The sequence below is a fragment of the Anopheles bellator genome, chromosome 2, assembly GCF_943735745.2.
Source record: "Anopheles bellator chromosome 2, idAnoBellAS_SP24_06.2, whole genome shotgun sequence".
In the NCBI taxonomy this organism is placed as follows: Eukaryota; Metazoa; Arthropoda; class Insecta; order Diptera; family Culicidae; genus Anopheles; species Anopheles bellator.
In genome coordinates this window covers 12,402,727-12,427,398 of record NC_071286.1, presented here as the reverse complement: position 1 = coordinate 12,427,398, position 24,672 = coordinate 12,402,727, and the positions used below count along the sequence as shown (strand labels likewise).

The 24,672-nt window shown below is 51.6% G+C and overlaps 7 protein-coding genes across 8 annotated transcripts; 4 read left to right on the top strand and 3 right to left on the bottom strand.

Moving 5' to 3' along the window:
• The first annotated feature begins 3,800 nt into the window (after positions 1-3,800).
• Positions 3,801-5,353, top strand: LOC131207005 (uncharacterized). Its single transcript, XM_058199612.1, has 6 exons — positions 3,801-3,872; positions 4,120-4,378; positions 4,411-4,641; positions 4,707-4,993; positions 5,070-5,217; positions 5,283-5,353. The coding sequence occupies exons 1-6, from the start codon at positions 3,801-3,803 to the stop codon at positions 5,351-5,353; spliced, it is 1,068 nt and encodes a 355-aa protein (XP_058055595.1).
• Positions 5,354-5,441: 88 nt separating this feature from the next.
• Positions 5,442-6,517, bottom strand: LOC131207004 (uncharacterized). The gene is made up of 2 exons (XM_058199611.1): positions 6,470-6,517; positions 5,442-6,407 (listed from the first exon to the last, which is right to left on the bottom strand). The coding sequence occupies exons 1-2, from the start codon at positions 6,515-6,517 to the stop codon at positions 5,442-5,444; spliced, it is 1,014 nt and encodes a 337-aa protein (XP_058055594.1).
• A 1,253-nt stretch (positions 6,518-7,770) lies between these two features.
• On the top strand, positions 7,771-11,379 carry LOC131210070 (integrator complex subunit 2). The gene is made up of 3 exons (XM_058203265.1): positions 7,771-8,051; positions 8,115-10,963; positions 11,037-11,379. Exons 1-3 carry the CDS (start codon positions 7,771-7,773, stop codon positions 11,354-11,356), a joined length of 3,450 nt encoding a protein of 1,149 aa, XP_058059248.1. The 3' UTR covers positions 11,357-11,379.
• A 77-nt stretch (positions 11,380-11,456) lies between these two features.
• On the bottom strand, positions 11,457-12,263 carry LOC131207003 (uncharacterized). Its single transcript, XM_058199610.1, has 2 exons — positions 12,153-12,263; positions 11,457-12,074 (listed from the first exon to the last, which is right to left on the bottom strand). Exons 1-2 carry the CDS (start codon positions 12,261-12,263, stop codon positions 11,457-11,459), a joined length of 729 nt encoding a protein of 242 aa, XP_058055593.1.
• Positions 12,264-12,681: 418 nt separating this feature from the next.
• Positions 12,682-16,612, top strand: LOC131209143 (AP-3 complex subunit beta-2). The gene is made up of 4 exons (XM_058202138.1): positions 12,682-12,803; positions 12,880-13,537; positions 13,597-14,212; positions 14,282-16,612. Exons 1-4 carry the CDS (start codon positions 12,682-12,684, stop codon positions 16,402-16,404), a joined length of 3,519 nt encoding a protein of 1,172 aa, XP_058058121.1. The 3' UTR covers positions 16,405-16,612.
• Positions 16,613-16,871: 259 nt separating this feature from the next.
• Positions 16,872-17,840, top strand: LOC131208827 (histone deacetylase complex subunit SAP18). 2 transcript variants are annotated; one of them, XM_058201730.1, is made up of 3 exons: positions 16,872-17,022; positions 17,104-17,554; positions 17,655-17,840. In XM_058201730.1, the coding sequence occupies exons 1-2, from the start codon at positions 16,954-16,956 to the stop codon at positions 17,482-17,484; spliced, it is 450 nt and encodes a 149-aa protein (XP_058057713.1). In that variant the 5' UTR covers positions 16,872-16,953; the 3' UTR covers positions 17,485-17,554; positions 17,655-17,840. The 2 variants fall into 2 exon arrangements, with proteins under 2 accessions (XP_058057713.1, XP_058057714.1); XM_058201731.1 differs by having other exon boundaries at positions 17,104-17,588.
• LOC131208826 (uncharacterized) lies at positions 17,651-23,921 on the bottom strand. Its single transcript, XM_058201729.1, has 3 exons — positions 23,630-23,921; positions 18,171-19,033; positions 17,651-18,098 (listed from the first exon to the last, which is right to left on the bottom strand). The coding sequence occupies exons 1-3, from the start codon at positions 23,648-23,650 to the stop codon at positions 17,870-17,872; spliced, it is 1,113 nt and encodes a 370-aa protein (XP_058057712.1). The 5' UTR covers positions 23,651-23,921; the 3' UTR covers positions 17,651-17,869.
• Positions 23,922-24,672: the final 751 nt, after the last annotated feature.

Sequence of the window (24,672 nt, the reverse complement as noted above, 5' to 3'; positions counted from 1 at the left end):
AGCGCAATTCCTTAAATCGAATCCAATTTCTACGACTGGAAGTCAAGATAATTGTAGTTGTTCGGTGAACTAACACTCCACATCCTCGTTCAGCGTTACAACGAATGTTTGAAAAGCAAGTTTGTCTTCCGTTAAGGGAATGTTCTTACGACAATGCTGCGTCCGTATGGAGTATTGCGAAAATATGTTTGCCAGAAGAGGAGTGGCCGCTACGTAACACTCAAGCGACTGTTTTTGGCGGGCGTTGGCGGACTGCGCAAAAGTCTATCATAAATTTATGCAAGGGCGAATCGAAGTACCAAATAAATATGCAAATATCATAGCATTAATCGCTCGGTGCGAGAGCAACAAGCGTGCGCAGAGAAAGCATTACTAATCGATTCCTACAAACGAACGCAAGGTAACAGCACACGAGGAGCATTTTTGCGGCATAGGCCACAAACCCAATCGGGTACGAACTAAATAGTACGAATCAATCATGTTGTTCTGGTGAAAGGGATGTACAAAAAGAAGAGTTTGAATCAACGTCCATCGTTTGAATCAACGTTTTTCCGTTTTGTCGTCCACTGAATGCGTTCATGGCTTTGATAGTTGTTTCACTGTCGATTACTTTTAACATACGTACGTGCTGAGAGCGGGCGGAACTGGAAATGACAGTGTTGTATAGTGACTACTTATCGACCAAATATTCGGCATCCGAATAGTGTAAGGTGGATGATGGATTCTTCGGTTTTCTGTCACCAAACTATTCGGCATGAAACCTCTTATGAAGGAAGTTGAGTGCTGACGCATCAATATTGTGGAAATGAACAAAAATTGGGATAAAAAATTAAGTAAACTTTTGCTTAAATACTATAACGAACACGGTCGTATCATGTTAGTCAAATAGTGTACGAGAGCAACGCTGGGCCTGTTGTTGTAGAAAAAGGGTTGTAATTGATGAATGACGTTGGAATCATCGGGGAATCGACCGGATCGGGGTGGCCGGATAGATTTGTAACACTAAGCGTGTTTCGAAATCATCTTACAGTTAACCCTTCAGTTAGCTACCGTGTAAGATAGTCAGTGTTATTTGATTTGAAAATATATAATAAATCGACTTGTGTTGGTTAGATTTTCATATCAAAATTCGTCATCATTAAATCAGCCAGTAAATTCGAATGGTGATCAACGGATCATTAAACGACACATAAAATAAATCCAATCCGTTAGCAAACAAATGTGCCCGCTCTCGAGGCCAGTTGTGCAGCGAAGCGGTGCTGTTGTTGGCAGTGACTTTGGGAGAAACAAATCTAACTTAAGCCCCGTTATAAATAATAAAAACCAGAAACTAAAATCAATGAACATAATGTGATAAACTACAGACACTTTGAACGTAATTCTGATGGGATTAAATTGACTCATAAACATTGATAATCGTCTAAGGGATTTGAAAACGAAGAAACAAACAGAAGACGCTCAGAAGGCGAGATACCCAAAACCCGTATATAAAACGACACAATGTCTCCTCCTTGTTCATCGTATATAGAACTATCATTCGAGTGGAAGCGGAAAACTGGATGATAACCACAAGTAGATTAATTATCAAAAAAAGTATGAGAAAGCGAAACAAAAAAAAACGGCGGTACATACAAATCTACTCATAAGAGCATCATCGTCTCGCCCTCTTATCGATGATCGATCGTTGATGTAATAAAAATTATATAAATAATTATTTTAATGGTGTGCGTTACGTGTCCTCCCTGCGCATGAGTATATTTCTCTTATCCCTCTAAACAGCAGCCAGTACCTGTTAAAGATCCAACATCTGGAGCACGGTTCGCGTCTGTTTGGGTCATTACCATAGCCGACCGGAATCGGACCGAAATGGAGTCGCATTTCTCCGGTGGCCCGTTGTTTTTTCGGGGTCCGTCGATTTTTACGTCGCTGGAATGTTGATTGTAAACAAAACAGGTTCTCGGGGAGCCAATCGAACGCGGAGCGATTAAGGGCACGATGGTTGCAGTTTTGGCGCGCGAGTCGCTGGCCGCGAATATTTATGGTGGCTATTTTTAGCCCGTTGCATCCGTTACGACATGTTTCTTGTGTGGCCCATGTCGACCACTCCATTAGGGTGTGTCCTCCTGCAGCGCGCTACGATAATACGATCAAGCGATCTGCTCCAATATTGACCTGATGGGTGTGAATTAAGTATTTTCTACTCTCACCTCGATCAGTTCACACGATCGCCTTTCTGCGGTGCGTTTCTCGTATGTGCAAGCTGCATGTTGGCAAATGCATTTCCCACCACTTCGACCGACTTCAGTCCCCACTTTCCATTTGCAACCGCGCGACGTTTCTTCTGCCGTTCCGGTTTCGAATCGAACTGCAAACGGTGATCAATCATGCGATGATATGCTGCAAAGCATCGATCATTGCGGACGGCGATCGTGGCTTTCCTGCATCCTGTTTGACCTTCTGCTGCGGGCCAAGTTCAATGCCACTCTTCATTCCGATTTTCAGTGGCCACATGGGGGCTAAAGTTGGCTTTAAATTTTTTAATCACATGGAGCGAAAGAGTTCAATGGCCGCCGTGGCCCGTTGAAGAACATCGTCCAGTTTGCCACCACGCTACCTGTGTCGGACTGGAAAGTGAGTAGGTTTTGTGGAATTTGTGGGTTGTTCTCCGTGACGGCCCCAAATCTGGGCTGGGCTATTGGTTTAAATGTCAAACCGGACGACACCGCGACGCGCCCGGAAAAGGTTAATACGATTTTAACCGATCGGGACGGGCTGCTCGAAACGGAATCAACAATGTTTGCTAAAAACAAACAGAAACTAACGTTCGTTCGCTGAACAGTCGATGGAGTTAGATGGGGAGTTCAGATTAGTAAAGCAAAATTGAGCAGTTACATTGTGAGTCGAGCTACATCAAGGTGTTAAATGTGATACTTTCTTTTATTAATTTTTAGTCTCTGACCCTATGGAAACGCAGCTCGCATATCTGATCCGGAAGCCGTACGCGGCAGACACGTGCTTCGGTTGAGTCTCATCTCATGTTCAACTGAAAATAATACAAAAATAAAAACAATGGAATTAAATGCATCCCGATGACCGAATCAGCGTAAACATTGCCACGCCCATACTTAACACCTTTTTCATGTGCAAACCTTTTATTGCCGACCAGTTCGGGCTCGGGATGCCGGTCACTTTGCTTCCTGCGTTGTGCAAATGTTTGTTTGTAGAATTTCATTTTCAGTGTTTTCGTTGATTCTTTGCGTCTTTGCGTGAGCTTTTCCCCCTTTGTTTGTCTGTTTCGCGTCCAATCTGCACTGAATCCGCGCGGTGTCACTCTCGATTGGCTCGGCGAAGTGTAGAGAAAGTGACAAGACCGCGTGCGGAGTGCGTGCTGCGCCAAGCAGGGCGCTTCTAACGGCAGGGTCCGATCCGATTCGAATCCGGCGACAGTGCGCCCGTTAATGCAAATAATGGAGCAGCCAGGAGCGAGGGGTGGGACGGGACTAAACAAGTCCATCGGGGGAGCCCCTCCCCAGACTGCCGAGGCAAGCACCGAATGTTGGGCGGACGGAGCCCCTCGCGCTTTTCGTCGCCCGATCGGGCCAACTGTTCATTTTTTGTCCTGGCGAAGAAGCACGGGACAAGGCGAACGAGAAAAGAGATCGGAATTGGCACAGTCGGGCAAAAGCGGGCGCACTTCGCGGGCGCGGCGCACGATGATCGTATCGCGGCACGCAGGCGCAGGTGACGTATCGGAATCAGTGCCCAGTGCCCATCCAGACGGCGGACAGACACGACGCAAAATGTGGCGACCAATGTCCAAGTTAGTTCCGCTCGCCTCGTGCCTTCTGTTTTGCGCCTCGTTGCTGCCACCGGTAAGTGAGTCCAGTAAAGTTCAAGTGTGAGTCTGGAGTTTGCATAGGCTTTGCTCGATGGCTTATTTGTGAGCGGTTTGGGTTCCGTGAGTGTGTCAAGTTAACCACCTAGATTAAATTAAATTGTAGTTAACATTACACCAAGGTGTTTGATTAAAGTTTGTTGAAGATATTCGGTCACCTTTTAAAAAGTGCTAACGCTTCTCGCCCTCAAACACGTGCACGTCTTGGTGGCTTCCGATGAAAGGTCGGGTCCGCGTCCGACGATGCGCAAGAGGAAGAACTGGAAAAACTGGCTGCCCGTGGACCTCTACTGGTTGATAATTATATTCCGGTGGCGATGCAAGTTTTGCATCACTGCATCGAAATGATACAGTACGAACCAACGATGACACCGCCGCCGAGCTCCGACACTGAAGTCAGCACAACCACGACGAGGCGCCCGACGACCACAACTGCCAGGCCACCAACAACCCAGTATCCTGTGACGCAAGCGGGTACCACAGGTTGGTACGATTTGCGGAGACGCATCGCAGAGAATCGGATCTTAACACGATCGCATGTCCAGTAGCATTCCCTACAAGCTCCCACAAGCCTGGCTATTACGGTCCTGAGAAACCACCACCACCGCCAGCAGCACCAGCGGTGACAACAATGGCGACGAGTTCCACGGAAAGCCCTAAGCCTAGCACCGAAAGCCTACTCTGGAGCGATAAACCGTTTGCCGAGTGGTTCCTGCAGAGGAAACGCCATCAGATCCAGGACAACGGTAACGTCCCGTGCGAAAATGATACGGAGAAAAGGATTAATCGGACTTGGTTTGAAATTCTGTAGGGCTAGAAAGCTTCAAGTTTTTAGACCCACTACCGTTGGCGGTACTGCAGGCCTTTAACCGCGAACCGTACGAACCGCTCGCGCTCCGTCCTGTCGACAACGCACAGGAGTTCCGGCGTATCTACGACGACAGCTACCGGGGCCCGGTAGCCATAGTGGTGGTGGAGCAGAGCACCAAGAAGGGAGGCAAGAAGCGAGTGCCCCCGACGAAGCCGTACCTACATATGCTCGTGCTTTACGATTTGCTAAAACGCGAGGCCAAGAAAGCGATGTACAACCACTACGAGGTCGGTTGGGCTAATTCGATCCTATCAGGTTCATCGGTACTAGAGAGTCTTCCAATTGTTTCCATCATTTCCCCAGGGCTACTCTGAGGCCATTTTGAAGGAGCTCTCGGAGATGGACTTCCTCACGGCAAAGGATCAACTGAGTCACGTGCTGACGGAGCTGCTCGAGCGTAAGGACATCGAAAAGTCGGACGTCGTATCGAGAGCCAAGCAGATGATTAGTGGTAATGTTTAAATCGATAGTCAAGTGGGTGACCGTTTTTGGTGTAACCTACCATACTTCTTCCAGATTTAGACAACCGGTCCAGTGCCATAGCGCAGGCGCTGGAAGTCGTGCCGCCATTACGCTTCGGATTGTGATAGAGTGATAAACATGCCCCCTTAAATTATGAACTTTGTAACAAATATTTACATAAAGCTTATTTACAAACGAGACACGAGCGGCGTGTCACCAGAATAACGATTGGATCTGTTTAAATACGCCCCACGAGAACCCGGCAATCGAACCAAACACTTCCAGCATGAATATGCCGATCGTTTCCACGTTCCGTCGAGGGGCATCCGCTTCGGCACTTTCTCCCAGCAGTGATTGTTTTGGCTCGTCATCCACTGGAGTAGGATCATCGCCGTAGGCCGTCGATAGCTCGTTGGGCAGATCGGGAACGGCCACGTGATCGAGTCCGTCGGACAGTTCCTCATCTTCGATTCCATTCCGAATCGATCGTCTACTACGGGGCTTCGATTCTCGCTGGGTGTTGGCCGCCAGTATCAGTAGACCGGTGATGGACGAGAGTGCTTTGGCCACACGGCGCCGGATCATGTGCCGTCTGGCGCGCAGTTTGCTGAGCAGGGTGCTTCCGTTCACGGTTGGATTGATCAGCGGCGGAAGCGAGTGCTCGTCTAGCGATTCTAGCTCCAATCCAACGATATCCGTTTCGTTGTCGTGTGGGAGCTGTAAAGCTTGTCCCTCTTCTTCTGCACCGTGCGTCGGTGTGGTGGGGTCTTTCAGTTTCGCTGTCTTCGTACGGTTGCTGGCGACAAGCGTTTGGAAGGCCAGTATGATCCGCTTTTGCACTGGCCTCACAAACTCGTCAATAATTCGCGCCAGCACTTCGGTCCTGTTCCACTGCCCAAACCAGGGGCTGTTTGCACTCGGAACTGGTGATGCAATGAATTCTGTCTCACCTTCCGCACTCCGGTCTTCGGTTAACGTTTCGTTCGAAACCTCCAGGGTACGGTTAGCGTTGGGAACGTCCTTAAAAGCAGCCAGCACGAGCCTCGCTGCATTTGTATCCATTTTGGACGTATTTCTAAAATCGCTAATATGTGATTGCGGATCATCCGGGCTGGATGATGAAGCGATCGCTCTCGCAAGGATTTCGCCGAGAAATGGTTTACACAATGCGAAGGAAAACTGCAACGATAACGCGCCTGACTTTAGAGGACTAGAAATTACAAGCGTTTTCTAATGCCTACCGTTGATAGGATCACCATCGCCGTTATGCTCGCACATCCCGACATCATTCTGGTAATGAGTTTCACTTTCGCGACACACCGTTTGAAACGCTTACTGGAAGGCTGGCTATTGTCGCAGCTGGAAGACTCCCTGGCCGTATGCAGTACAATCACGAACTGATTTAGTGGGACGTCCGCTATCGAACGGTTTGGGAATGCTGCGAGTATCGTTCAGCTTTGGCAGCTCCAGTCGATCGCAGGTTCATTTGGGAGTACCTCCCACCGCCAGCACTTTCGGCTGCTTTATATGCACACGCATGATGGTGGCAAACTGTACGTGATGGTTGAAATTATTCGAACTGCACGCCGCCGTGTTCAGGGTGAAGGTGGTACCGCGCAGCACGCGGCACCATTGCGTAGCACCAGCGATCGTGAAACCTTGCCATATCCGTCTGCCGGTGACATACAGGCCCAAGGTAAAGGTGAAGATAATCGAACGAAGCAGTGCCACACGTTCCGTTTGTTTACCACCGATAGCTGTTCGATAATTGATTGTATTTTAACCTACTCTTTGTATTTGAACGAAGGATCGCGACACACATTCCAATTGTTTTCTCCTTGCAAGTTGAGAACTATTTTATATGCTTTGATCAGAAAGCGAATGATGAGTTCATGTGTAACCAGTTCCATCTTCCAACCATCTTCTTATCGTTTGGCGCGAAAAGTTCAAGGACACTTTCTTAAGATGTTTCCAAATATAGCCTCCATTGTGGCCATTTGGCTTCTATCAAGAATGAAGAAACACGTTTGAAACAGGTTTATTTCAGGAGTCTTGTTGCGTATGCTTTTTCAAAACTCGTAATATTTATGTGTGAAAACTTGCCCAGAACCCGAAAAAAGTGTGGAACTGTTATTTAATCATACTTCGCTAGGTGTCAATAAACAGTGACAAATTTATTTAAAGAACGGTTTTCATTAACTTATCTCAACCACGTGTACCACGTTTAAATCATTTCATCATTGCGCCAAACCAAAGTGATCTAGACGAGCAACGAACCCTTTGAACAGCCACATTTTCTTGCATGAGCAGAAAGAGCCACATTTTCTTACATGAGCAGAAAGAGCTACATTTTCTAGCACGAGCATAAACAAACCCCTGCTGTCAAACGCCAAGCTGTCAAAGCAAAAGCGACGCAGCGAGGAATCGAATCAACATTTGGACCCAAACGTGTTATCTGTTTAATAAATAATAAAAGGGCCCGAATTCTTTTGCGCGGTTCTCGCGAACTGCTCTGGAAAGGGCCACGTATCGATCGGACACGATGAACTTCGCACCGGTCACGGCGAAAGCGTTCAACGCTATGCAAAACCTGGACATCGCGCAACTGGCAACGTGCGGCGCGCAGGAAATACGACCGCTACTTCCGTGCCTCGTTCGCATGAGCTTGCTCTCGCCCCTGGACAACACCAAGGGGTGGGTGGAGGCACGCAAGCAGATCCTGTCGCTGCTGGTCGGCATCGAGGTCGTCAACAACATCGTGTCCCTGCTGCAGGTGAACTACCATGAGCTGGAAATAGACGTGAAGAAGGAACAGCAGATACGGTCCGTTTCGCTGGCGCTCCCTGTAGCTTCGTTTTAACCTCGTGTTTTTGCGTGATTTTCCAGGCAAAAGATCGGCTACACCACGCAGGATTCGGCTCAGTTCCACAGTCTGCCCAACGGCATCGTGATGGGGTTCGAGCGGGCTGACGAAACAAACAAGGTCCGGGTGGTCCTGTCGGAGCTGTTCTACTTGCAAGCACAGCTCAACGAACCAACCACACAAGCCCTGCTGCAGAAACCATCGTCCAGCGAACCCACCGTCCGGCCGTCCGAGTTGTTTGATAATGAAATCTTTCTCGAAGAGATCGCCGACATCATCTGCATCGCGCTGGCCGAGTTACCGTCGCTGCTGAACCTGCAGGAAGTGATCGAAACGCTGCTCTACGTGCGCAACGGATGCAAGTTGGTGTGCTGGATCGTGGCCAACATGCCCGATTGCTTCCGTGAGGTTGTGACGGCCCTCATAACTAACGGTGATGAAGAAACGACCGAAGGGCGAGTAAAGCTGGCCGCACTGTATGAGCTGAGCGACATGAACCCCAACCAGGCGCTCTCGATGCGTACGGTTTGTGTCGAGACGGTCAAAATGCCATCGCTGATGATCAAACTGAGCCTAAAAGATTCCCAGAACTTGGTGGCCTTCGTTTCCGGGTTGTTGCTGGGTAACGATCAGAATATACGATCAAGCTTTGCGGTGTACATCCGCAACAATCAGAAGCGCAAGGGCGAAGTGTTGATACTGTTGCGCGAAGAATTGCTGCGCCAGCTGCAAAGTATCATTGTGCAGTCTCCGAACGGTTCACTGCCGGAGGAGTTGGTTGTACAGGCGGCCGCCATCATGCGGCTATACTGTGCGCTTCGCGGCATTTCGGGGATCAAGTTTTTCGACGAAGAAATCCAGCTGCTCATGCAGCTCATCACCTCCAAACCACCACCAACGCCGGCCGGTATCCGGTTCGTGTCGTTGGGCCTTTGCATGTTCATCGCCTGTCCGTCGCTCATTCCGCCCCAATCGCAGGATAACAAGGTGAACGAATGGATCCAGTGGCTGATCCGCGAGGAAGCGTACTTCGAGAGCGTCTCCGAAGTGTCCGCTTCGTTCGGCGAGATGCTGCTCCTGATGGCAATCCACTTCCACAGCAACCAGTTGTCGCACATTTGCGAGCTGGCCTGCTCGACGCTGGGCATGAAGTTTTCACTGCGACCGACGACCACGACGCGCATCAAGCACATCTTTACGCACGAAATCTTCACCGAACAGGTCGTAGCGGCCCACGCCGTCAAGGTTCCGGTGACACCGAATCTGAACGCAACGATTCCGGGTTACCTGCCGGTACACTGTATCCACCAGCTGTTAAAGTCGCGTGCCTTCTCCAAGCACAAGGTACCGATCAAGAGCTGGATCTATCGTCAGATCTGCAATTCGGTCACACCGATGCACCCCGTGCTTCCGGCCCTGATCGAGGTGTACGTCAGTTCAATCATTCTGCCCAACCAGAAGGGCCTGCAGGAACAGCACACACACAAGGCCCTGTCGGAGCAGGAGATACAGCAGGTGTTTCAGAACGGTACCGGTCTGTGGGGCAAGGAGCGATCGGTGCAATCATCGCCAACACCGCCAGCTGATGGATCGAAGAATCATCATCACCATCACTCATCGCAGCCATCACCGATGGAGGTGGACGGTGAATCGGGAACCCGACAGCAAAATCTGACGCCACAACTGCTACTCCTCTACTATCTGCTGCTTTACGAGGACGTTCGGTTGGCCAGCATGCCACAAATCATCGCCACGGGCCGGCAGGTGAAGAGCTACACTAACGAATTCATGTCCGAACTGCCCATCAAGTACCTGCTGCAACAGGCGCAAAAGAACCAGCAAGAGTACAGTGCACTCTTCAGTCCACTGTTGCGCCTGCTGGTGACCCACTTCCCTCACCTGTCCCTCGTGGATGATTGGATCGACGAAGAAACGCTCCCCGTTAGCGACAGTTCGACGGGTTCGCGCATCAGCGAACATGCGATCGTCGAAGCGTTCGAAGAGATGGAACTAAACCCGGCCCGAGCCATCAAACTGCTGCGACGGATGATGCGCAAATCACCGACCGATCTGTGGCCGGTTGCACCGACGTTTATACGATACTTTAAGCACACGCTCAGCTACACCGTACCACTGCTGCTACAGGAACTGTATCGGCAGGTGTGGATGCACCTAAACACGATCTTTCCCCGGCGGTTGTGGGTCATGTCGATCAACGCGCTCATGCCGGAAGATAATGTGACGAAAAACTTCACCCTCACACAGGAGAACATTCTACTCGATCCGCTGCAGGTGTTGCGGTGTGATGAGCGTGTGTTTCGTAGCGCGAGCGCGCTCACGATCGTGCTACGTATTCTGCAGGCCATTTTAGCGGCATCCCGCAGTCAACTGGCACGTCATATGCTCGATAAACCGCTGATCGACATTGGCAATCAGGTGAAAACGGACAACGATCGCGAGGAGCTCAAGCTGGCACTGATCGCGTCACAGGAGAGTGTCGCCGTGCAGATACTGCTCGAGGCTTGCCTGGAAAATGAGGACGATCGCACAAAATCGGGCCGTCTGTGGGCGCTACGGGAGGTACGCGGCGTCATCTGCTCGTACATCCATCAGGTGTTTATCGCGGAACCGTCGCTGGCAAAGCTGGTACACTTCCAGGGCTACCCACGGGAACTGCTGGCGATGACCGTGCGCGGCATCCCGTCGATGCACATCTGCCTCGACTTCATACCGGAACTGTTGAGCATGGCCGAGATGGAGAAACAAATATTTGCCATCGATCTGGCGTCGCACCTATCGCTACAGTACGCATTGCCGAAATCGCTGAGCATCGCCAAACTCTGCATGAACACGCTCACGACGCTACTGGGAGGTAGGTTGGATCGGATCCTTGCTTTAACATGGCATGTTTTGCTAACCCATCCGCTTTTTTCCCACCAACACAGTTCTTTCCGGCGATACACGCATCGAGATGTTCCGTGCCGTGCTGCCCTGTATCGTGCACTTCGCCGAGGCCTTCCCTCCGCTGCTCGACGAGTGTATCATGTTTCTGCTACAGCTCGGCCGAATAGTACAATCGCAGGCTGCCCTCGGCCGCTCCACATCCCTGCCCTCACTGTTTGTCGGGCAGGACTGCAAAGTGCGGTCCCAAAGTAGACGGTTACAGTACGCTGAAAAGCTGGTGGACGAAGTGCGTGAAACCTTCAGCAAACTGCTCGATGTGGCCGTGTTAAGCCCCAAAATTTACTCTCACTCGGAAACGTAGTGGACGGCAATCCGAAACAAACGCCGTGGACAGCCGTCTTTTCACAGACATTAAGTAGCTACCGTAAAGGATAGAAGTGAATACGAATATACAAACGATTTTAATTCTGAGCAGTCTTTTTTACACCTTTTTTCTGCTTCGTTCTTTTCTTGTACGACCGAATCTTGCTTTCGTCCCAACCGTTCTGTGCCCGTCGTACGGAGAACTCAGTCTCTGGCTTATGGGCGATTTCTTCGCACAATCCCCTGGATGTGTGCTTGTAATAGAACACCGTCGAGCGTCGCTTTGGTGGCTTCCAGTGCTGCAGTTCTTTTGCAACCGTGTCCGGCTCACACACTGCAGATTGAAGTTTTTGCTGGCGGTTAGGTTCGAATTCGCCGTCGTCCACCCGTCGCCGGCGTACTCGCACCGGTTTCCGATTCAATGGAGCTTCCACGGATTGCAGATCGACGTATGTGTCGAAACCGGACAAAAGACGAACCGCGCCACTATCCGGATTCGAAACGAGCGCTGGTGGACCATTTATCGATAACGTTTCATCGAAAGTGACAATCGTTTCGATAAGTTTCGATATCTTTCCGGCAACGTGTTTCTGCATCGACTCCGTAACTGTGAGGTCGCTTTGGAACGGGGTCTCCTCTTCAACCAGGTGGCGATTTGATTTTGGTTCCTCTTTCTTGCTGGCTGAAGGAGATACATTAACACCAATCAATGGTCCCTGAGTGCTCTTCGAAAGGAATTACTTACGATCGTTGACTACAGCACGTAGAGCATGTGGGATATTACAAGCTTTTGCTTGATTGGTTAGCGGTTTCTTTCCATATAGTGCCTCATTGAGAAAGGACGAATCTACGGCTTGCAATAGCCGGGAATCCACCTCATCGTCACTACTATCGGAATCCGGCATTATCAACAAGTTATTTATATTATATAGTTATTTTGCCGGGTTTGCGAACTTCCCCGACGAGGTTTACAGAAACATACACACGGGGCTCACTTCATTCACCTCGATTGTACAGCAGTTGCTTTTGTATTTTATCTATCAATTTAGTTGACTGAATAGAAAAAATTAAATGATTACTTTAAGTTTTACCTGCATTCTTTCTCATATTCTCAATATGTTCCAACTAATTTTATCTTCCGAATGCTGCCAGACGCTGTGGCACACCTTGCCCTCTACTAACCTTGAGTTATGTTTTGTTGGCAAGTTGTTTGCTTGACAGTCTGAATCAGTCGAAATCCGGGGGAATCGAAAGTCCGGGGTTCGGAGTGAATATTTAATTTCTTTCAATTGCGACTACTTAATAGAATAAGACTGACCGAAAATGCTTTCATCTGGTTCGGCCGCAATCGGCGTCACGCTGGCATCGACCGCCTACGGCAACGAGCGCACCGAGGTGGCAGAGTACGCCAATGAGGGGGGCTTCTTTCATGCGGATTACAAAAAGTAAGTGCGCCGGAACTGTTCCAGATGGTCGTCGATAAACGGTTCGATGCGACTGTTCGCCCTTACTTTTCTACAGGCACGATGATTTGAAACAAATGCTCGACAGCAACAAGGACAGCCTGAAGCTGGAGGCGATGAAGCGCATTATCGGGATGGTGGCCAAGGGCCGCGACGCGTCGGACCTCTTTCCGGCGGTCGTCAAGAATGTGGTGTCGAAAAACATCGAGGTGAAAAAGTTGGTTTATGTGTACCTGGTGCGGTACGCCGAAGAACAGCAGGACCTGGCGCTGCTGTCGATCTCCACCTTCCAGCGGGCCCTCAAGGATCCGAATCAGCTCATTCGGGCCAGTGCGTTGCGCGTGCTGTCTAGTATACGCGTGATCGTGATCGTGCCGATCGTGATGCTGGCCATCCGTGACTCGGCATCCGACATGAGCCCGTACGTGCGGAAGACGGCGGCGCACGCGATCCCGAAACTGTACCACCTAGACCCGGACCAGAAGGAGGAGCTGATGGTGGTGATCGAGAAGCTGCTGGCCGATAGAACCACCTTGGTTGTCGGCTCGGCGGTGATGGCGTTCGAGGAAGTGTGCCCGGAGCGAACGGAACTTATTCACAAAAACTACCGCAAGCTATGCAATCTGCTTGCCGATGTTGACGAGTGGGGCCAAGTGCTGATCATCAACATGCTGACACGCTACGCCCGAACGCAGTTTTTGGATCCGAATGCAGACGTAAGAAACCCGGCTGTACCCCTGTGGCCAGGATTAATCTCAGTATCTTTCTTCGCCAGGACCAGTGCGATTTGGAGGAGGAAGAGAACAAGCCGTTCTACGAGGACGATTCAAATTCGGATGCTTCCGAAGGGGCCAAACAGGGAAAGGGTGCCAGCTTGGACGGATCGCCCCGAAAAACGTACACCCTCGACGTGGACCATCGGATGTTGTTGCGGCAAACGAAACCACTGCTCCAGAGTCGGAATGCGTCCGTGGTGATGGCCGTGGCACAGCTTTACCATCACGTCGCACCACGCAACGAGGTAGAGATCGTAGCCAAGGCGCTGATTCGCTTGCTGCGAAGCTACAAGGAAGTGCAGAGTGTCGTGTTGACGTGCATCGCTTCGATGTCGATCGAGCGGAAGTCGATCTTCGAGCCGTTTCTGAAGTCGTTTTTTGTGCGCACCAGCGACCAGACGCACATTAAGTTGCTGAAGCTGGAAATCATGACGAATTTGGCGACCGCCACCAGCATTTCGGTGATACTGCGCGAGTTTCAGACGTACATCAGTAGCAACGACAAGGAGTTTGTGGCGTCCACGATACAGGCCATCGGCCGGTGTGCGGTGTCCATCTCGGACGTTACGGACACCTGCCTCAGTGGTTTGGTGCACCTTTTGTCGAACAAGGACGGTGAGAACGAACGAACGTTTGCGTTATGACAAAATGACTTTAAATAACAGGGTTCTCCAACTTCCATAGAGTACGTCGTGGCGGAGAGTGTGGTCGTGATCAAGAAGCTGCTACAGACGCAGAAGGAAGAACACTTTGAGATTATTTCGCAGATGGCAAAGCTGCTCGATTTCATTCAGGTTCCGGCCGCTCGTGCTTCGATTCTGTGGCTTATCGGTGAATACAACGAAAAAGTGCCGAAGATCGCCCCGGATGTGTTGCGAAAGCTCGTCAAAACGTTCATCGATGAGCAGGACATCGTGAAGCTGCAAGTGCTAAATCTGGCTGTCAAGTTGCATCTTACCAATCCCGCTCAAACCGCGCTGCTCTGTCAGCATCTTCACAATCTCGCGCGCTACGATCCCAACTACGACATACGCGATCGTGCCCGATTCCTGAAGCCGTTCCTCGTGACGAACGGCCAATCGAGCCAGTCGATACTGCAGGCGGCGGGTCGAAGGATTTTCCTGGCCGAAAAACCGGCCCCAACGTTGGAGAGTAAATATCACGGCCGACGTCACTATCAGCTGGGTTCGTTGTCGCATTACCTGAACATGCCCACGACCGGTTATCAGGATTTACCTGCGTGGCCGAAGGAAGCACCGGACAGCTCGGTGAGACACGTTGAGCCACCGAGCACGGGAGGTGACTATCCCTCATCGGGTGGTCGTGGAGGACGAGCCGGCACTGGTAACGCGACATCCGGTGGAGTTGGTGACCGGCGGAAGAAGAAATCGAAATCTTTCTACTCCGGTTCGGAGGAAGGAAGTAGCACCACCACCGAAGGTGCCTCCACGCCTGGAGGTTCGTCGTCTTCCTCCGGATCGGGATCCGGATCGTCTTCATCCTCGGGTTCGGGCTCATCTAGTGGCTCCGGTAGCAGTAGTGGCAGCGAGGACAGTGGCAGTGGCGAATCTTCCTCGGCCAGTGACGACGAACGTGCGGAAACTGGGGCAGCCCGCGCAAAGAACTCGCACGTGAAAACAAAGCGTCGAAGCTCCACCGAGCCACGGTTCGCTCAGAACGCTTATAACGAAGTCGAAGGCACTAGCCAATCGAAACAGGCAACCTCCACGGAGGACAGCGAAAGCGATAGCAGCGACAGCGACGAGTCGTCGTCGTCTTCCGGTTCATCCACTTCGGAATCGTCTTCCGCAAAGAAAACTCCGTCCAAAGCTCCGGCTAAGCAACAGCCGGAACAGCCGGTACAGAAGGGTACGAAATCGAAGCAAAAGTCAACGACAACGGCACCACCGGCTCCACCGGCTAAGAGTAATCTGGATCTACTGCTCGATCTCGACGACATTCCTCCGATCGGTCCCGTAATGACACCTTCGCTGGGTGGCTTTCTCACGCCAATGGCTGCGGCCGGCTTGGTGCCAGCGACAGGTAGTTCCGGACCGGGCATCGAACTCGTCGGACCGAGTTTCATTTCTACCAAGAAGTACGAGTTGCTGAACAAAGTGAATGGGTTTGGGCTCGGCCTGGAGTACCGGTTCGTTCGGTCACCCCATCTATACTCGTCGCGCATGGTTTCGGTGGAGCTGACCTTCACGAACTACGGCAACGTTGAGCTGCTGGACATTGAGGTGGGCAACAAAACGAACCTTCCGGCCGGGGTGGCCGTGAATGATTTTGCCCCAATTAGCCAGCTTAATCCGGGACAATCGGTAGTGGGAATGTTGGGTGTTGATTTTAACGATTCTACTCAGCCGGTCCCGTTCGAGATACGGTCGGGGAGCGGTACGAGCCCGGTAACACTGAAGGCACCCATCGGTGAGATGGTACGATCGGTGGCACTTGGCGGGGCTACTTTCGATGCCGAGCGAAACAAACTGCGTGGTATGACCGAACACACCTGTACCGTGCAGCTGCCGCCAAGGTTATCGCCAGTGGACAAAACTCTTCACCGGGCGGTGTTTGAGGTGTGCAATGTTGCGAGCGTTGCGGTGGGCGGAACCAGTGCTGACGACCAGGCATGCCAGCGGTATCTTTTTGCCGGCCAAACGATGAGCTCGAAAAGTTTGGTGCTAATTGTGCTGGAGCCAAAAGGAGCGCCCGAAACGGCAGAATGTACGCTCACGGTAAACTGTGAGAAGCTGGTCGTTGGGTCAATGCTGCTGAACGAGCTTAAAGCAGTGCTGAACAAATAGGATAGCCCACAGAACTTCCGGAACATGCAATCGCATTAATTATTATTGCTATCACTGTTAGAATATAACGACTCGCTTGCGGTTGGCAGATTTTATGAATGTTAGAATGCAACGTTTCTTGAACTGGAAAGGAATCCACTTTGCGACGCTTCGGCAGGCTAAATACTCAATCAAAAGCATTCCGCCTCACTCTGCAACGCGCCAATGAAGTACGGTAGAATAATTTTGAAATAAATATTTAAAACGTATAGTGTGTCATGTCTGAAAAACACGATTGGGGAAAGATGGCTCAAAAATCCCTGAATCCCATTTTTAGAGAAGCGTTGAAGTAAATGGATGGGCATAAACTTCTGGCATGCAGTGTAAATGCACGCACATTGCTCATCTATAAACCTTGTGCGAGCGCTGCAGTTGTCAAAGTTATCGCCGGAACTGTCAAACTCTCCGAGCACGAAAAAAACCGATCCCAAACAAGCCAAAGGGTTTCAGCGGGTAAAGAGGTTTGATAATATTATTTCTCACACAAAGTGTTGCTAAGCCAGCGTAAAAATGGCCGGTTTAGAGTCGATGATAGTGGAAGAGAAACCGCAGCCACCGAAATCGGTGGACCGAGAGAAGGTTGGTAACTAATGCGACAACGGGTTTGCGATGTCAGTGCCGGCATAACCACACGTTTTGTTCACTTCCCGTTTGCCACAGACCTGCCCGTTGCTCCTGCGCGTGTTTTGCTCCACCGGACGGCACCATTCGACGAACGAGTACGCCTACGGTAAGGTGCCCTCGAACGAGCTGCAAATCTACACCTGGACGGATGCGACACTGCGCGAACTGACGACACTGGTGCGAGACGTAAACCCGGAGACACGCCGCAAGGGCACGTACTTTGATTTTGCCGTCGTCTATCCGGACCGGGGCTCGTCGTTCCGGATGCGCGAAATCGGTGTTACCTGCTCGGGCCAGAAGGGCGCGGACGATTCGAAAACGCTGGCCCAGGCCAAGTTTACCATCGGCGACTACATGGACATTAACATCACGCCGCCGAACCGGATCCCTCCACCGAGGCGGCAACGACCGTACTAAACAGGGGGTGCCAATGGTGCACAACTAGGATAGGCTTTTCTTCTTCGGAATTTTTCGAGAATCATTTTTGGTAAGTTCCATCAGAATCGGAGACAAACGAAACGGCATGTTTTGTATAAAATCACACACGTTACACGCATTGCAACGAACACTTTTATTTCTTGTTGCAGCATTTGATGTGGAGTGCATGGCCCATTAGTTAAGACTCAGAAAACGGCGGGTTCACCGAGAGAGCGCGAACCGTCGTGTGTGTTTGTGTGCGGCGTCAACACTGTCTTCGACCAGGCCACCAAAACTGCTGGCCCCTCCGCGCAAAGGCGGAAGACGCATGCTTATAATAAATACTATTTCTTCTTTCTCTCAACCCATGGGCTTTGTGGTCGCCTCAGTTGCGGTAGAACTGCTGCTGGCCGGTCGGTCGTTTCGATTGCTTCTTGCCCATGTTGTTCAGATCGAGCCGCACACCGTTCGGTAGGACGGCCTTGTTTTCCTGGTAGTCCACCTCCAGGTTGTCCTCGTCGTCCTCGTCACGCTGATTCGGGTCGCACAGGATGCCGGTCTCGTAGTTGTACTCGCGCTTCTCACCATCCGGGTCGACGTATCCGTAACGTCCACTGTGGAATAGCCAAAACAGTATGGTAGGTTGTGCTGCTGGAGCAACGGTGCTTCAACTGCGCCTCTCTTACCGGGTCACGCAATCGATGCCGATGGTTTCCTCCTTGAACGATCCATCGTCGTTTTCGAAGCCCCACGTGATCGATCCGTCCTCGTGCTCCTCGCGCCACTTGCGCAAAATTTGGGCGACCGGTTTGCGCTTGCGGTTCTCTTCCTGCTGCGAGTGGCTACGGCCCGGCTGATGCTGGGACACGGGTCGGCGAGGCTCTTCGTCCTGGTAGTGGCCGCGGACCTGCTGCTGCTGGGGCGCCGGACGAGCTTGAATCGGCTGCGGCGCCGGTCGGTACTGTTTCGGGGCGGGTTGCGGCTGGGGACGCTCGAGGCCGAAGCGTTGTGCTCCACTCGGACCGGTCGGTTCCTTGTCGGTGGCGAAGAACCGCTCCGGGATCTGGGCCCGCGGTATCGGTGCCGGTCGGTTTTCCTGTGCATTGAAGCGAGAGAGAACATGGTGCTGTAGTTCGCGCTCGCGATCGTGCTGCTCGTCCGGAAGCGGATGTTGCTGGGTCACCGGGCTGGCGGCCGGTGGTGGTGCCGGGGACGCTAGCACGGGCACCGGCGGAGAGGGGTGGTGGAGTTGTAGCTGCGGGATGAAAGCTGGCCGAAAGTCGTCCTCCGGCTCCTCGGTCACCGGCTTGTGCTCGACCGTGGCCGGAATGTCGAGGAATTTGGGAGGAGTGGACTGTTGGTGGATGGCATTCTGTGGCACGAGGCGCACCGCTCCCGGACGCCGGACGCGTATTACTTGCGGTGGCTGCTGCGGCAGCAGGCGCTCCTCGCGGATCGGCGGAAGCGCGATCGCCCCCGGTATGTTGAGCCTCGGTGGCGCCGGTCCGTACTGAGCCGTCGCTAGCGTCATGATGCCCGCCAGGGGGACCTGGAAACGGAAAGGACGAAAGGATCAAACAATGCACCATGGCCACTGAGCAAGTGCATTGAACTTCACTACTGCTGCAGCACCTCCTCGGTGCCGATAGAAAGTTTGCTAATTACGTTGCCTTGCGTGTCAACCGCGTGTCGCTAACGGACCGTTAGTCGTAATAAAAGTTTATTGCAGTTCAAATTATACATCTCCAGAGCCTCCGGTGCGCCGCTTTTGGATCAATTTCTCCCGGGGCGTATTCGATAGCCCACACGACCGCGCATCGCAATTACGGGCCGACGATCCAGGAGAAAGCGAGCTACGGTTTATTGTCGATCCCATCGGGACGGGAGGGGCCCAGGTTGTCCACCCGGCCTCAGTGTCAGTGTGTCGCAATCGTAGATAATAATGCTAGGGCCAATTAAATCCGGTTATCCGGTCCATCGGATCGAAGCCAATGCACTTGCCGGCACTAGGAACTGGTCCCATCATCCCCCGGTTTGGCCGGTTCGACGATCACTTCTTCTGGTGGTCTGGCGTGATGTCTCTTGGCTCTTGGTCTTGAGACTTGAAACCAATTTGCCCTTGCGGCTGAGAGGTTGCTCGAGACGGTCAAGTACACCGGGCGCGGCTCGAGTGTTCCGTTGCCGATCCGTTGGCGCCGTGCCGCCCCAACAGACCGGAGGCGGCCAAACAGAGGCCACCGTGACTTTCGCCACGATCGTTCGTCGCTGGAACAGCTTCAGAATGCCCGAGACAGCTGAAAGTGAAAGTTGCCGTTTCGTTCTTACGCTCCCGGAACTAGCGAGCGTGTTTCTGATGTTGGACACGATTCATTTATCATCGGGTTGCTTGGATTGCAGATTATTGTCGCGCTTACTGAACCGAACCGATTCAAGTTTGAACCGATTTGCCTACCCGAGTGGCCTTCACCTGAGCAGTCCATAATATTATGCTTGATGTTATCGATCGACAACGAGGTGTGGATCGAAAAGATCACTTTGCCATCGGTACAAGGGTCACCTCTTTCGGTGCGTCGATTTTTTGAATGCTTTCGAACCCCTACCGCTGAAGTTGAGGCCCCGTTTTATATCATCCAATTAACGGCACCAAGGTTAAGCTGAGTGAATGTGCCTCTTTTTTGCCCGCGGCCTAACCGGCTTACTGTCTGACAGTCTGACAGGCGTGTGCGTGATCGTTTCCGCTTCCGTCATTCCTCGTTGCCGATCTACTACACGATCTGCACGGTAGCAGCCCGAAGCGGGTCAGTTGGCCACGTTATTAAATTGAGCGAATTTTTAGCGAGTGAACCAAAACCAGGCCTTGTTCGCGCAATCGATGTGCGCCACTGATTGCGTCCCAATCGAGAGTGGTGGGTCAATTAAGTGTGATGAAAATCAATAAACCGGAGCAGTGGGTGTGTGATATGCAATCCGCCGCCACCGTTGCGCCACACGGATGGATTATGTTTCGGTGATTTTCTGCCGTGAGCTGTTTGACGATTGCGCCTGTTAATGTGGCCGCCGGCGGGCCTCTGGATTGGACCCCAAAGTTGCCAACGATTCGATCGTTTGTGGCTGGGGCCCGAGCTAATCGAGCAATGTTAAAGCACAATTGGCTGTTCTGCCCCGATCGTTAAGATCGTTTAGGGCCAGTAAAAATGTTTACCACCCGGCCGAGGGCGGCCGATAAGGCGTTTAGGCCCATGTTCTTCGGGCCTTTTGCGGAAAGGTTAGCCGCCTCCGCCGAACGAGGTATCGTTAATACGCGTGAGAAACGATCGCGGTTAACCTTAAGATCGCGACATTATCTTAGGTTGATAAAAGCTGAAAAGGGAACCAAAGTGGTGGAAAGCCACCGCAGGTGTTTCGGGACATAGCAAAACGAGCTTCGCACACTAAATGGTGGGTCGACCAAATCTGTGTTTGGTTCTGAAGCAGATTGCTTCGCTTTCGTTTTTACCGTAGAATTAGCTCAGCAGAAATCAAAAGTCAATCCCCAGTGGATTTTGTAAGCCGTCGGTCGGCATTGTTTCAAAATACGTGTCCTAGCACTGTGCGCCTTGCGTGCCGCACAGGCCCTGGCCCCGACATTATGCCACATCCATCAGCCGTCGATCATGCCGCTAGTTGCACGAATGTAAATAAATCACTTTCTAAATATAGGCGAATCGGGGTCGGGTTTGGATCTTGCCGGGTGACAGGCCAATCTGGTTCCAACCCTGCGCCACCCGAACAATGACCCGAACGGTTTGAAACTGTCAACCCGAAAGGGGTTGGAAAACGCACGCGGAGGTTGGTTCCGTTCGCCGCTCGAAAGTTCATTAATCAGGTATGCAGCGCGGAATGACTCTGTGACACCTTCAGGTGGCACCTTGGAGCCAAGATTTGTCTTCAGCGAGTCGCAGAAATCGGGCCCCTGGCTCCATTTAATATTCATCGCCATCGCAACACTGCACTTGGGGAGGGGGCTGGTGCAATTCGCATCTCCCTCAACCGCCGGGGCCTGGCCGGGTTGTTACAATTTGCATCTCATTTGAAGTCTTAACGCTTTTCGTGAAACTGGCGTGAAAGTGAATCGAGCCATTTATTTATTCCGGTCCGGGCCCGGGCCGGGGCTGTAAACTTCGCCGCACCGCTTGATCGTCGCCTGTTGTCATTCAAATTGTTTCTTATTGTTTCACCGAACAATGATGGTCTGGTTTGGTCTGGTTGGACGTTTCACTAGCCCCTGTATATTTAAAGCGCTTCGTGTATTTGGTACTAAAAATGAACGATGCGAAAAAAGGACCCGAAAGAAAATTCCAACTTCAACTGCAGCACTGTAATGCCTGGCTGGTTCCCCACCGGAGCCGGTCAAACGGGTTTCGCAATGGACGCGCTCTAGATACGTCTCCGTGGCGAGTCGCAGACAGGATAACGGCGCGGTGCAGACTGTACACAGGAGCAGGCTCGGGAGTAGCTGCACTTTACGTAATTCAATCGAGCCGAAATGCTGAACACGTTGTGTCGGGATTCGGTAGTCGAATGGAATACCTTTTAACGGGGAATGTCTTCTCGTTTCGAAACGCTCTTTATTCAGCGTCAAATTGGTTCCGGATCGATCGGAACGTTTCAACGCTTCCAACTACCGGTTAAGGGTACCATTCGCCACATCCTTCACCGGCCTTCTGCCTTCTTACACACGAGGGACAACCGATAGAATGGGCTGTGTACTCGCGTTTGGCTGTCCTTTTCGATCCAACCATTCCGTGCGGGAACCGTGGCATCTCCCGTGGATTACATAATTCGTTGGCGGTGGATTCCCGAGTGTCCGCGATGACCGTGGCAATGTGTGGCCTTTCTTTGAACATTCCACTAAAGGCCCGCTTCAGCTCGGCTCGGCTCGACGAGGTTCGTTTCGTGTGCGGCGCTTAAGTCTTTCTAGCAACGGGAGTCAACACGAGAGCACGATGGGATCGTCGAGCGTGACGGCACCCGGCCTTGGGGCATTTAATTACCCACCGGCTGCAGGGCTTCCCGGAAGTGATCGGCCCCAGTAGGGAAAGCCCTTCTCCTTTTTTTCTCTCTCGACGCAGCGTGGAATGATTTACGGTGTGTGTTTCGGTGGCGGAAGAAAGGTGATTCAATTTGCGCCATTTCACGGTATCGATTTTCTCGGCGCAATTAACGATCGGTTATTGGAAACGCGCTGAAGCACGCGCAGCCAAACAAATGAGCTAATGGCCACGACGATGTGTTTGGAATGCTGCGTTGTTGGGAGAAGCAGTTCATTCGGGAAGGATTATTGATTAAAAATGGCTATTACTGCCTTGCTTGTGGAACAATATTTATGTACGTGGTCGACCGCAACAACTGTGTATTGTAGGTTGGCTACACGTGAAACAACTACTCGCAGACATGCGCCCCAGGGCGTCGGGCTTAAAGCCGATGCAAAATCGGGCTGGCTGAGCAGGGATCGTTGCATAAAACGCTGCGTCCAAAGTTAACAAAACATTCATAATCCGACCGAGGCCCGTTGAACCTGCCAAAGCCAATGAACCGGCTGGCCGGCCGCCAATGGTGCAGAACCCCACCGGGGGGGCCCTCGTGGCCATTTGTGGGTAATGTAGCATTTTTATGAAACCGGCTACCGTGGGCCCACACTAATCATATCCCTCCGAGGCTAGGGGCCTTTCAGATGTAAGCCCTCCTCAAGCGCCAGGTTGCACAATGTCTCTTACTGAAGCGTGAAAGAAATGGCCGGGAACCGAAGTACTTTATTAGTAAATGCATTAACAAAAGGGGCCAAGATTAGGTTCTGTGTGGAGTCATTCAAAGGCTAGTCACCGCAAGCCTTTCAAGGCACTCGAGGCACTGGCAGAGCTAAACTGGTTCAGGCCAAGTTAGTCATCTGACTATCCTTGGCTCGCGTCGTAGTGGACCTGTAGCACCACGCATGTGACGGTTGCCCTGCATTCTGGGTTGCTCCGCCTCAACCTGGGTGTGGCGAGTCTCGAAAAAGGCCAAGGATGCTGAAGGTGACCCGTGTTTAACATGACCCTTCCGTTAACAGGTTACGGTTAAATGTGAGCGCGCACACAGTTCAGAAAAAGAATATTGTTTAACGTACCACCAGTAGCGAGTATTTCATCTTGCTCGACGTTGACTAGGAATTGAGCTGTCTTCAACAAACACTAAGAACCACGCACACTGAACACGGTGCTGAAACAATTCCGTTCCGAATCCGTTCCTCTTTACGGGCCCACCACACAGTCTGTCGCACCCTCACTGGATGGAAAACACTTTCTACGCTTCGTTACGTCTTCCCGTTTCAGCTGTCTTTGGCACTGCTTCTACCTCAATTAGCTTTCACTTGCCACCACCGCAGACCACCGAGCGCAGGAGATTCTGTACCGCGGGACGTTCGAACGACCAAAACGCAGAGAGTTGCAGGCGACGAACCGCAACCAAATAACCGCCAACGGAGCACCGGACCTACATCTTATACCGCGGTGGCTGGCTGGATTGCTGGGCTTGGGTGGGCCTCGTTCTCTCTCTCTCTCTTTCTCTGTCTCTCTCTCGTGGGGCGTTTTCTTTCCCCGTCGGCCCGCGTCCCGGCCACCGGCCACCGAGGTGGGTTGACTCCACGGGGAAAAGGCTTTGCGGCTATGTACCCGTCGCCGTTCGCAGTTTCGCACCTCTCTCTATTGGTTGTTTGCGCACTGCGTCTTTTTCACTCTCACTTTCTGCACACGATCGCGATCGTGATCGTGTCTGATTCGGGCTGCCTTGGACCCTTGAAGGCGGCGGTCCGAGTGGAGAACCGACCGACCGATCAGGATCTGGCATTGTTTTTCTTTAAGGTAAATGCTGCGGGTTCGGGATCAGGCTTTTTAATAATTTCACAGGAGCACATACTTTTCGTAAATGTCAAACAGAAACTTTCACGCGAAAGCTTAATCGGCATGCTTTTTCGAAGTGGGAAACCTCCGAAGAAAAAGTTCATCTTCTAGAGCTTTTTAGTTTTGTTCGAAACGGGTCCTGTTCTCCTTTTAAAATTTCCATTTTATTACTCCTTTAATTGATTTTCTATTAGATTTAACTATCGAGTACGTCAAATCAGATTATTTTGTCTGAACAACCGAGAATCGAGAGTGTGAAGGGTTAACGGAC